At 40.8% G+C, this 12,149-nt stretch overlaps 1 protein-coding gene across 1 annotated transcript; it reads right to left on the reverse strand.

Moving 5' to 3' along the window:
- Positions 1–361: 361 nt before the first annotated feature.
- calr3b (calreticulin 3b) lies at positions 362–5,104 on the reverse strand. Its single transcript, XM_084058590.1, has 9 exons — positions 4,943–5,104; positions 4,041–4,142; positions 3,441–3,644; positions 3,008–3,102; positions 2,664–2,873; positions 2,285–2,398; positions 1,748–1,891; positions 1,564–1,656; positions 362–1,467 (listed from the first exon to the last, which is right to left on the reverse strand). Exons 1-9 carry the CDS (start codon positions 5,028–5,030, stop codon positions 1,255–1,257), a joined length of 1,263 nt encoding a protein of 420 aa, XP_083914716.1. The 5' UTR covers positions 5,031–5,104; the 3' UTR covers positions 362–1,254.
- Positions 5,105–12,149: the final 7,045 nt, after the last annotated feature.

The following is a 12,149-nucleotide window of genomic DNA, read 5'->3' on the forward strand; positions in this document are numbered from 1 at the left end:
CTATATCAGAGCATAATAAATGTAATGATAGCAATGAACTGGCATATTATGTATAGCATATGGTGTTGTAGTGTGGTTGGAATATGGGTATTCATTTCTCATTATCAAGTCTGAGGAAGACCCTTGAGCTCAAAGTGTCACAACAGCAGAAAATAAAACTCCTTTGAGAGCTTTCAGGTGTGTGTATTATGTTTAACTTATTTCTTGACCCAGCACTCATCCATTTGGACATGGAGATGTCATTTGGTATAGTTTCTTTTTAGAAATAGGATGTTATCATAGGATGTTTGTCATTATGCTTATTCATTTCAAACTGCATGGCACAAAACAATGACATCAAGTAAAGCAACAATCACAAGAATTGGTTTCTAAGACCTTTTTAATAAAAACTTTGGTATCAATACATTCTGCTCATAACAAAATAAGCCAACATTGTGATCATGTGTCACGTACCACACTAAGGAACATTCTGAGTTGATCCATATTCTGAACAGCAATCATATTATAAACAAAGCACATGTTGATTCCCACAAGACACTTCATAGAATACATTTTCATTTACATCTTGAGGGGGATTCAAATGTGCTAAAAACATTGCAACATCCATGAAACTCTTTTTAAATGTAAAATCAGTCACAGCCCGTAGGAAAAACCTACAGGAAAGATTGTGGGGAAAATAAAATCAGTGCCAAAAAATAATGATGATTATTGAGTTAGAGTACAGTAACAGTACGGTATCTAATCCCCTTTATCAGTACATATTTCAATTTACTAACTTTTGCACCTTAGTTCTTTTACAGTAGTTTTCTGACAAACTACTTGATATCAAGTACAGGTCACATTATGGCATATAGTAGTAACTTTTTAAAACTATTTTCTCTTCCCAAATGTGCATGAGACTGCAAGTAATATTAACATGGCTAGTTTGAATTAAGAAAATATCAGATGCCAATGGTTACGGATTTATTGTCAGATCAAGATATGCCAACAGGGAGCAAGACAAATGGATCAATGCAAGTCAAACACTGATATCATTCAATTCAAAAGTCAACAGGGAGAAGCGTCATTGCTCAAACTGCTCTTGAAGGAATCACAAGTCCGCCAAACACCCACCCACCCCCCCTAATAAGTTTGTCACCCAAGTCGGGCCATGTCCTGGTCTTAAGGAATGAATGCATAGCACTCACAATACTCCTTGGACAGTATAGGACAAAGTGTCTGACGTGGACAGATAAGCTTTCTGTCCAGGCTCCCTTATAGCTCATCTTTAAGCTTTGCATCATCTTCTTCTCCAGTTTCTGCAGGCTCCTCCTCTTCGTCTTCCTCCTCCTCATCTTCATCATCTTCCTCCTCACCATCTTCGGCGTCTGCGTCAGCGTCGGCGTCAGTGTCTTGTTCCTTGTTTTTCTCCTCCTCTTCTTTTCGTTTCAGGTCATCTTGTTCCTGCTTCATCGTCTTCTCTGGTTCCTGTATGGGAAATACCAAGACGACACATGAGATATGACATTTCCGCTTTCTTGTGTGTCGTAAATGTCTGTCAATACTGCATGTCAATCAACAAACCTTTGTGACGCCCCATGTCTCCTTTCCAAAGTCTTCAGCCTCCTTCACGTCGTCTGTGATAATGAAGTTGTCGAAGATGGTGCCAGATTTTACCTGATAAGAGCACAAGAATGTGATAAGCATCAAAGTCCTGTTCACCTCAGCACAAAGACAAAAAACAGGGCTCAAAGGAACACATGCTCACCTGCCACAGATCCAGGCCCAACACACCGATGTTGTCAAACTTGTAGATGGCTGAATCAGCACTGTATTCAGGATTGTCAATCTCAGGGTGAATCCAGGCTCCTTTGTAGTTAGGGTTGTCAATCTGCTTGGGTTTCCATTCTCCCTGCAGAACATCAGTTTATTATTAAAAAAAACTCACTAAATGAACACAAGTTTGGTGTATTATTTGTATTCTTCTGATGTGTCAGTTGCAACCAACGACAATGTGTTTTGCAACACAATGTGTGAAGACACCATCCTTTTGAGAAAAGCCACAATTAACCAGAGGCCAAAGGGTTATAGCAGCCGATAATGTAATAACTGCAAATAATGTAATAACTGGCAGTCTGGCAATAACGCAAAGATTATTATTAATGTAAACGATAATGTAATAACTGACCAACATTTCTGAACCAATCACATAACTTTTGTGTACATTATGCATAACAGGTAATTATGTTATAGTTCAGAAATGTTGGCAATGCTGTGACACCAATTAACCAACTAAAAGGTCTACCTTGTATTCAGGGTTTGGGATCATGGGTGGCTCCCACTCTCCATCCATATCCACATCCCAGTCATCAGGCTTCTTGGCATCGGGATCTGGAATGTTCTCTGTCTTGTCCCAATCCTGGAGACGCACAATCAACCAATCAGAATCTACTTTAGTCAGCAAGTACTACAGTTCTAAAAAGAAACTGTCTTAAGCTGGGCTCACACTACAAGATAATCAGGGAGATTTGGGACTTTCCAACAATCTGGGGGCGTGTGCCGTCTTTATCTTTTAAACATCTTTATCTGTTTTTTAAAGAATTATCTGCTACAAAACTTGTATGACCAGAAGAAGGAACACTAGTGAATGCAGCGACCACACCCAGTCCAGTACAATGACCCACCTCTGGCTTTGTGTCATCAGCATCATCGATCTTAGCATTGTCATCCCAATCTGCTGGTTTCTTGGCCTCGGGATCCTTGATTGTCTTCGGGGGCAGAAAGTCCCAGTCCTGCTCAAAGCTGCCGGACTCCACCTTCTCATTGTCTATCTTCACCTCATAGGTCTGATCAGGATTCAGGATTAGTGTGTACAAGTGGGTCAGCTCATCATCCTGAAAGAAAAACACAAAGACTTTAGTTAGCGCTGGTGTTCAGTAGTTTTATGGTGCACATGTCTTTAGATAGGGCTGGTGTTTTGAGTTATGATGCACGTGTGCATCGTGAATGCAATTTGGATCAGAATTACCTTGCACTTTATGTCTTTCTTGATGAGATGATTCTGGCCCTTGTAGTTGAAGATGACATGGACCTTCTTGGTGCTGTAGCCACAGATATCAGGGCCTAGACAAGATAAAATCAGCATTCAAGTTACATTCGTTAGTTCAAGTTAGCATTAAATACATTCATGTACACACCATGCTGCTATTTAGTGGCTGATTTGAGAAAGCTGATGGAGTGTTTCATTGGGGGTTTCTGTGCGCCAGCATAAAGTTAACTGTGCAGGAGACGTCCATTCTGGCACACAGTTAACATTCATTTAACACACCCACAATTCATGTTATTAGCTACCTTCAAATGTGTTTACCCCATCAAATTGACCGCTGTAATGACCACATAACTGATCATCTCTGCCCCTTTACCAGTCACACAGCTGTGACTGAGTATTAATATTCACTTACCAAACATGATATAGTACTGAGAGTCTCCATTCATATCAGTCTGGTCCTGGTCAGCAGGGAAGACCTTCACATAGCCACCTCCACAGTCGATCTTCTGCTCGTGTTTAACTGTAAACTGGACAACCAAAGTCTTCCCCTCGTTGCTGAAGGGCTCAAATCGGGCAGAGCTGGCATAAAATCTGGCATCCTGGCTTGTCTGCAGACCTGGGGTGTGAACACACGTTTTAGTGAATACATGAGGAAGTAATTTTCTAGGAATCACGTTAAAACTATTTCTTTTAGAAAGGATAGGTTGCATCATGGGCAACTGACACACAGTTATTCACTGAAGCAACTGGTTTGTGGTGCACCTGCTGAACAAAGCCTGGGTGAGTTGCAAAATGTAGGCTGCTTCAACAGTTGACTGTCTTATATGCAAGCACAGTGGTATTATCTTTAATCAATGTCACGGTTGACTTAGACTTTGTTATAATCTCTTAGAGCAACTGATGTGCAGCAATTTAAAACAAACTGAAGTGATCACATATTTGTTAAACAATACTGGCCATTTACCCTAAAGATCATTTTTCTGGACTCCAAATGAGTGAATAAGAAACTTACCTTTGTCTTTCTCCACATCTCCATAGAAGCTGCCGGCTGTCAGTTTCCACTGGCCGTAGTCAGACTTGTGTTTGGAATCCACCCAGCGAGCCTTCCATTCATCTGAACACAAAACATAAAACTAAAGTTTAAGACTAGAACTTACCTTAAGAAAAGCTGCTTCCTCAAAGTCAATGACGCTGGTTAATAGCAGGCGTATTGCCATGTAGTATACAGGGTTGTAAAAGCTAGTATTTAAGTTAAGTCATTTGAGTATTGTACATTGTACATTATACTGTATTGTGCTAAAGTTAGAACACATGCAGTCAGATCAAGCTGTCAGTTGCTTGGGTATAAATACAGGTTTCACTTTTGTTTCTATGGCCAGTTGCTTAGCCTCTTGGGCCTTGTCAAAGTTAGACACTTTTGATTGATTGATTGATTGATTGATTGATTGATTGATTGAATACTTTATTGGACAGAAATGCAAACAGCACGAGTACAGTCATACACTTGGTCTAAAATAATTTACACAAAAAAGGTCCTAGTGGACTTCAGTTGTCTACTGGAGTAACGTGAACCGTCTCTCGCAACTTCAGTGACTTGTCTCCATTGAGATCCTATGTATTCAATTCATCAAGGTAACATAAAAATAACACCAAAAAACGATATCGTCACAAATTTAAAACACTATATTTACAGACTACCAGTCAGTTGTCAACCCAACAGACAAGCAACATAAATGATCTATGTACAGAGCCGTATTTAAGCTTTTATGGAGTTTGATGATGCATAGATCTAGCCACTGCTAACCACTTGAATTCCACTGGGAAGGTCGGTAATGTAAGTTAACCTAGCATGGAATGAATTAAGTGTGTGTGTGTGTGTGTGCAGTAGACGAAGACTTAAAAATGAAGACTTACCCCCATCGAGGAACTGTTCTTGAAAGTGCACGGTTGCACGGACACAGTAGGCTGTGAAAAGCAGCACAAACACCCCCAGGGCTCTCATCTCTGCTGACAGACAGACGGTGTTGTTGATGTTGTCCTTTGCTCACTGGGAGAGAACGAGAAGGAAGAAGCAGGAAGTGAGCAGGACTTTTGGAGTTGCTTGAGGGGAACAGATGTCTAACTCTCATTGGACGAGAGCACGCTCGGTGCCGAGCCAATCACGGTGGACCACGAAACACACTCGCCCTTCAAGACTGGCTGATCCTGGATAGTGTTGCCATGTCCGCTTATTATAAGCGATTTTGGGCTTGTTTTTCTGTAAAGTCGCTTGTATTGGTAGTTGCGGGTGCGTTTTTGGGGGGGTTGTTTCTAAAGTGTACTTGCTTCTTTAGACTTGATTCCAAAATATATATATATATTTCAAAAAACAGTGGTTCTCAAATATTTTCATAAATATTTTGTGCCAGGGAACAGTTGTTCCTTTGTTACTTAGAATGTTTCGAAAATATTCCAAATATTCCGCATTTTATTGCAAGAGCTTTTGAAAATAGCAGATGTACAAGCTCACAACGTGTCACATCGTGACTCGTGATGGGACGCATCGTGAGCTAGTAGATCGGCTATTTTCAAGTAGCCAATGTATGTGGCCTTGTTGCTTCTTTTGGGCTTGTTTTCATAGACCGGGTTGCTTATTTCTCTCGCAGAATCTGGCAACACTGCTACTGATCTTCGATTAGAAGTGCTTCGTTGTCGCGCGCCAAAATGTCCAGTAGAGGGAGCCAAACGACATGGATTTGTACAGAGGCACGCTGCGTGCTGCACGCAGTGGTGGAAGTTAGCCTACTCTGATATTTTACTTAAACTAGATTTTAAACTATAGATTTTCAAATCTACGTCCTATATTACGCTTATCAGAACACTGCTGTAACACTGCACCTGCTTGCTGTGTGCCCCTGGCTCTTTGACTATTGTCATGGCAGAGGCAGAGCCCTGAACTAGCCTTGGAGTTGGATCAAGTATTTGATCGATTTTGACATTTTTATATCTACGATAGTCTTGGCTTGCACCCCCCAGTGCGTCCTGCATTTTCACCATTACAGCCCGTACTTCTCCGTATATTATGTACAAAAACATAATAGGCCTATAAATAGGTGTTTACCTGGTTGCCCCAGATGTTAACTAACGCTGCGGAGTATTTTTTGCAATGTAGTCCTAATTTGTTAATAAAGAAGTGTTTTAATCCCGTCGGTGTCGGATTCTGTCGGAAGTGGTAAACGAGGGAGGGAAATGGCGTTCGGCCACAGACGGTGTGAATCATGCAGCCGAGCATATCGTGTACCCACACCGGGATTAAAACACATATCGATTGAAAAATATGGACTAATACATTGCACGAAGACTCCGAAGCGTGAGTTAACATTTGGGGCCTTCTATATTATTATATATACCTTATATGTTTTTTTTTCTGACATTCTCATGGCAGAGACCCCTGAACAATGTGTGTGGTAAACTCACGTTTTTACTTTTTATATTCAATCTGGTAACCCATCGGGGGAAAAAAATATTTTAATATTTTGTAGCTAGCTGAATATTCTGTCTTGTCTTCTGTCTTATTCTTTTGATGTGTCAGTTGCAACCAACGACATGATATTGCAACAAACGTGCAACCAATGACGATGTTGCAACACAGTGTGAAGACATCTTCCTTTTGAGAAAAGCCAGATAAGAGGCCGGGTTGTCGCAGCTGATAATGTAGGTAATAAGGGACCAGTCGAAATTTACAGAAGGGGGTCCCTGGAGGAAAATAGGGGAGGGTCATGCTGCCAATTTATAACTGGATATTCATAATCATTTTAAGTAATTCTGTGCATGTGATTTGGATCTATATGGACAGTTGTGCATTAGCTCCACAAGTAAAACCAGAATCATCAGGCCATAATTGATAGCCTAATTGTTAAGACTTAGACAGGGGCCATTTTCGAATTGCACAAGGTAAATTCAGGCTTTTATTTGATGTATGATGACGCATCAATGTTGTCAGTTACTTGGAAGTCTGATGTCTGACTCGGAGTCGGATGCCGACTTCCAAGTAACTGACAACATTGATGCGTCATCATACATCAAATAAAAGCCTGTATTTACCTTGATGTACTAAAACCTCCCTTAAATACACACTACGCTGTGTGTGAGTGTAAAACTGTCATCCTTGAGTTGAATTTCCTTTCTGTTGTCACGCACATTAACAGTATCCACCGTCGATGAAATAAAATATAATACAAATCTTCACTTTCCTACATTACTAAATGCATGGTCAGGGACCACATGCAATACCTCCACGGACCTGCAAGGCCTTGCATCGTGATGCATTGTGAGCTTGTAGATCGGCTATTTTCCAAAGGCAGAAATGTAGGGCTGAAGTGGTTAATGTATGTTTTGTAATAATAATCAAAATCTCCAAAATAACTAGTAACTAAAGTTTTCATATAATTGTAGTGGAGTAAAAGTACAATATCACCTCCTCTAAGATGTAGTGGAGTAGAAGTAAAAGTATTGAAAATTGTAAATACTGAAGAAAGTAAAAAATACCTCAACATTTTACATAAGTAAAGTACTTGAGTTGAGTACATGTACTTAGTTACTTTCCACCACTGCATATAGGCATATTTGAATGTAGGGTCAAAGTAGCAATTCTACCACAATGTTATTACTCTGTTACAAGTAAAAGCCCATAATTCTTTTGGATTGTAACTAAGTAGCAATGCATTAGGACTATAATGTTGCAGCTGTAAAGGTGGGGCTGATTTTATTCAGCCTGGCTGCTGCAGCTAGCCTATAATAGCCTAATATAGCCTATCATAATTTATCCGTTAATGTATTTGTATTGATCTAAATCTACATCATTTAAACTATAAGCTGTGGTCAAATAACAAATAATTGTAGTGAAGAAAAAGTAAAAAATGTATTTGAGTAGAAGTAGGCCAATAAAGAAATAATAGCCCACTCAACTATAAGTATACCTCAAAATTGTACTTATGTACTTATTGTCTATACTTGAGTAAATGTAGGCCTACTAGTTACTTCCTTATTTAGTTCAGTGGTATCAGAGATAGTAGAGGAGGCTATACTTTATTATTGAAACTCTATGCAGGTTATCTGTGTTTCAGGGGAGAGTGTGTGTGTGTGTGTGTGTGTGTGTGTGTGTGTGTGTGTGCGTGCGTGCGTGCGTGCGTGCGTGCGTGCGTGCGTGCGTGCGTGCGTGCGTGCGTGCGTGCGTGCGTGCGTGCGTGTGCGTGTGCGTGCACGTTCGTGTTCGCGTTCGTGTCTGTGCGTGTGCGTGTGTGTGTTCGTGTCTGTGCGTGTGCGCATGCGTGCGTGCGTGTGCTTGTGTCTGTGCGTGTGCGCATGCGTGCGTGCGTGTGCGACGTGTGTGTGATGTACATTCTTTTGCATTAATTGTCCTGTGTATTGTTTGCACCATGGTGGTGAACATGACATTGTGTTCATGTACCGAATGATGTACCGGTATTTATTTAACTGTTATTTTTGTCCAGTCAACGGGTGTGAGTAAGTGGCCCATGGTGGGGGGTCCGTGTGACTGACATGTCCTTTTTCTGCTAGTGAATATTGGAGAAGAGGACAAGCAACCGGCGCCAGCCATCAAACCACCCCACCCCCCACTAATCCCCAATTATGTCAAGAGGGGCAAACGGTGTCCCTTTGAAAAGTGTTCTTAATCAAACCCAATCAATTCCGCTCCTTTCCCTTATTATTTCCACCATGGACTACGTCCCGCTAGTCAGCCTGTTAACTGGAGCCTGGGCCCCAATGAGGCCATGCTTGACAAAGCAAAATAACAGATAATGTAGTACCAAATGTGTTTCCTTTCCAATTTCTGTGTTGTCAGCTACACTGTATGCCACAGTGCTTCTGACACAAGTGCAGTCAGGAAATGTACTTTTTTTCCAGTGATGGGAAATCTCTATACCAAAATGACTGCTATAAATGATTATGGCATTCAAAAATATATTTTTAACAGTGCTTAATATCAAAGGATTAGTGCTCATTATGACCTTTAGACTATGTCATTCATATAATTCAACATATAGTATTTATATCTCAGAGCTGCCATATACAACCATATTCCACTGGTGTATGCATGCGCGCACGTGTGTGTACTCTTTTATGCTTTAGGCAGGGGCTTCCATGCTTGTGAGTTTCCTGTTCCGTTTGAGTTTGGGGCAAGTGCATAGAAACAAGTACATTCAATATAATGTAAAAACTGTGATGCTTCTCTATTAAATGCAACTTTGTTACTGACAAAACATTGCAAGCAGTTCCATTTAACAGGCGGCATTACCAGTTTTAATCCCACTTATCAATATCAAGAGCTTTCCCTAATACAAGTATCAAATCAATTAACTTATCTGTGATGACGATGATGATGATGATTATGATGATGATTTGAATATGAGAACATAGTATGAAAACATATGCACATGAGCAATCATGTGCTAAATCAATGAACTATATTTGATGTTCCGCAACATGACAAGCTAACGATATGACCCCAAAAAATTGTTTCACAACAGTAGTATAGTCATTTTATGTTGAAATGACCACAGTACATAAACCAGCCCAATTCTTCTTAATCGTTTATCCTGATAAATATTGTATTGTTTCACAATCCCAATTAATAATCATAGAGTTTTGGTGGATTTACCTTACACCTGCACAGGATCAAATAATGCACAGCATGCTTATACGTCTTGACATACAATAAATAGATAGATAAATAAACAGATAAAGTGGAGCAGCCAGGCCATATAGGCCAGTGTTTCCCAAACACTGGGTCGGAAACCATTATTGGGTCATAGACACATTTGTATGGGTCGTGAGTAAAACATTTTGTTTTTCAACTATTTTTTAAATAGGGTTTAATTTGTTAATTCATAATTTTTGTACGTTTGGGTCCCGGGGAGACACCAAATGTATCTTTGGGGTCTTGAGCTGGACAGTTTGGGAACCCCTGATATAGGCTACCAGAGGGCAACCAGAGTGTCAGCCCACTGACACCCCCGGTGAGGCCTGATGGAGTGGATCATCATCTGCCTAACGGCCTGGCAAGGCTCCACAGGCCTGGAGGAACACAACAGGTCTCCCCCACGCCGACTCCCTCTGTCACAGCCTACATTGGCCTATTGTACATCAGTACTCATTAAAGCAGGATTTATACTTCATCGTATGACAGTCCTGTGTCGAAAATAGCCGATCTGCAAAATCGCAATGCGTCACAATGCGACAATGCAAGTTGTGAGCTTGTAGATCGGCTATTATCTGCGAGCGTCTATCACAGTATTAAGTCATGGTGGCTCACTAGTGAACGTGGTGGGGGGGGGGAAAGAATGCCAGAATCTGCAGTATTCACCTTATTTCTACTGTATTTGTTTTTTATTATGTTATATTTCAAACTTGCACACGGAGCATGAAAGTCAGACATGTTGAGATTAATGTGAGGTGAAGTGGAAAAATGTTGAACATAATTATAATAAACATAATACACAACATTTATCATGTTTCTAAATGTGCCTTCTAGTCAAAAATATTCCTTTTTAGTTTCTTTGGCTTTTTTTGGTCCACTGTAACCAACAGGGATTCTGATAACAAACCAAACAAATAAAATCTATTAAAAACAACACGGTATGGATGCTGCATTGGAACAGGATGTACAGTCAACGTTTACAAGCAATGTAGAATGAGCAATTATATTATCTTAATCTTGTTCTTTACAGCCCATAATTGGCACCTTAGTGTAAATGTATCTAATTTCCCCAAATCTGAACTGCTGGTGAGGGAAATTTGCCCATATCGATTGCCTTAAAGAATTGCCAGTGTACTATCATTGATTCATTGCCGCATCTCAGTTAAATAATGATGAGTAAATGTTAAAGGAGTTGTATAAACTCCATAAACATGGTTGTTCAATTATACAATTAAGTCCACTTCATCGGTCATCTCTGACCTTAAGAAGACGTTGACTTTTTCCGCCTCTAAGCATGCTTGTCTTCTACAACAAGAACTATGTAGACAAAGAGAGCGGAATAGCGCTGAACAAAGCGCATCCCCGTTGCCAGTGCATCATCCACACCAGTACTGTACACACACACACACACACACACGCACACACGCACACACACATGCGCACGCGCAACACACACACACACACACGCACACGCACACGCACACGCACGCACGCACACACGCACACACGCACACACGCACACAAGCACACACGCACACACACACACACACACACACACACACACACACACACACACACACACACACACACACACACACACACACACAATCTGATCCCAACCGTATGTCTGAACAACGTCAGTGCAAAAATAATCCCCTTCTTAACAGTGTTCATCTGGTAGTTTTAGCAACCAGTGCTACTTCATATAGAGGCAGGGAGGTTACCAGCACCTGTTTACTCTCCCACATTAAATCCACCAGACTCAAGCTAACATTTTGTCAGCAATGCAGCGAGGAGCACCTTCTGCTAATAAGGACATTGCATGATATGCAATGATTCACATGTTTTCTAGTCTAGCATCTATACAGCAGAAATAACCTAATCTCCCCTCCAACCTTGTGAGTTGGAGAGGGGAGGGGCACAGTATGTCAGATCTTGAATAGGGTTTTGGGGGCATCCGAGGGCATTCTGTCTATCGTTGAGAACCTCGGGTTAATCGCTTTAAAGGCAGTAATTAGGTGTTAAGAGGTATGCTTGTCTGCCCATATTAGCCTCTGGGACAGATTACACCCCCAAAGTTCCTCCTCAATCCTCCAACTTCAGGTTATCAGGACTGTTAAAAGGTAATTTCTTTAAGATCTTTAAGAATTGAAATATCAGACATAGTGTCGTTTGCATTGCCTTCAAGCATAGACCCAAATGAAGAGAGAAGGCGGTCAAAAGGACAAGTGGTTCTAAAAACACTCATGAGTGTGCCCACTGCCCACTGAGAATTACAAACCAGCTTTAATAGAAATCACACCCACCCTGGGTGCTCATTAACACTGTCCAAAAATATCATTCAACAGGAAACCCAAGAACGAATATACAGGGAACATACAACAATAACAACAACAACAACAAAAAACCACAAGAAAAGTT

The sequence above is a fragment of the Gymnoscopelus microlampas genome (assembly GCF_963454915.1).
Source record: "Gymnoscopelus microlampas genome assembly, chromosome: 5".
Classification (NCBI taxonomy): Eukaryota; Metazoa; Chordata; class Actinopteri; order Myctophiformes; family Myctophidae; genus Gymnoscopelus; species Gymnoscopelus microlampas.

Bases quoted from the DNA above. Each gene is read 5' to 3' on its own strand.
- calr3b (XM_084058590.1), bottom strand. From the start codon at position 5,030: ATGAGAGCCCTGGGGGTGTTTGTGCTGCTTTTCACAGCCTACTGTGTC. The intron at 3,645-4,040 runs GTAAGTTTCTTA...TTCACACCCCAG, and splicing joins AGATGTGGAGAAAGACAAAG to GTCTGCAGACAAGCCAGGAT. The intron at 2,399-2,663 runs GTGGGTCATTGT...GTGCGTCTCCAG, and splicing joins CTGATGACACAAAGCCAGAG to GATTGGGACAAGACAGAGAA.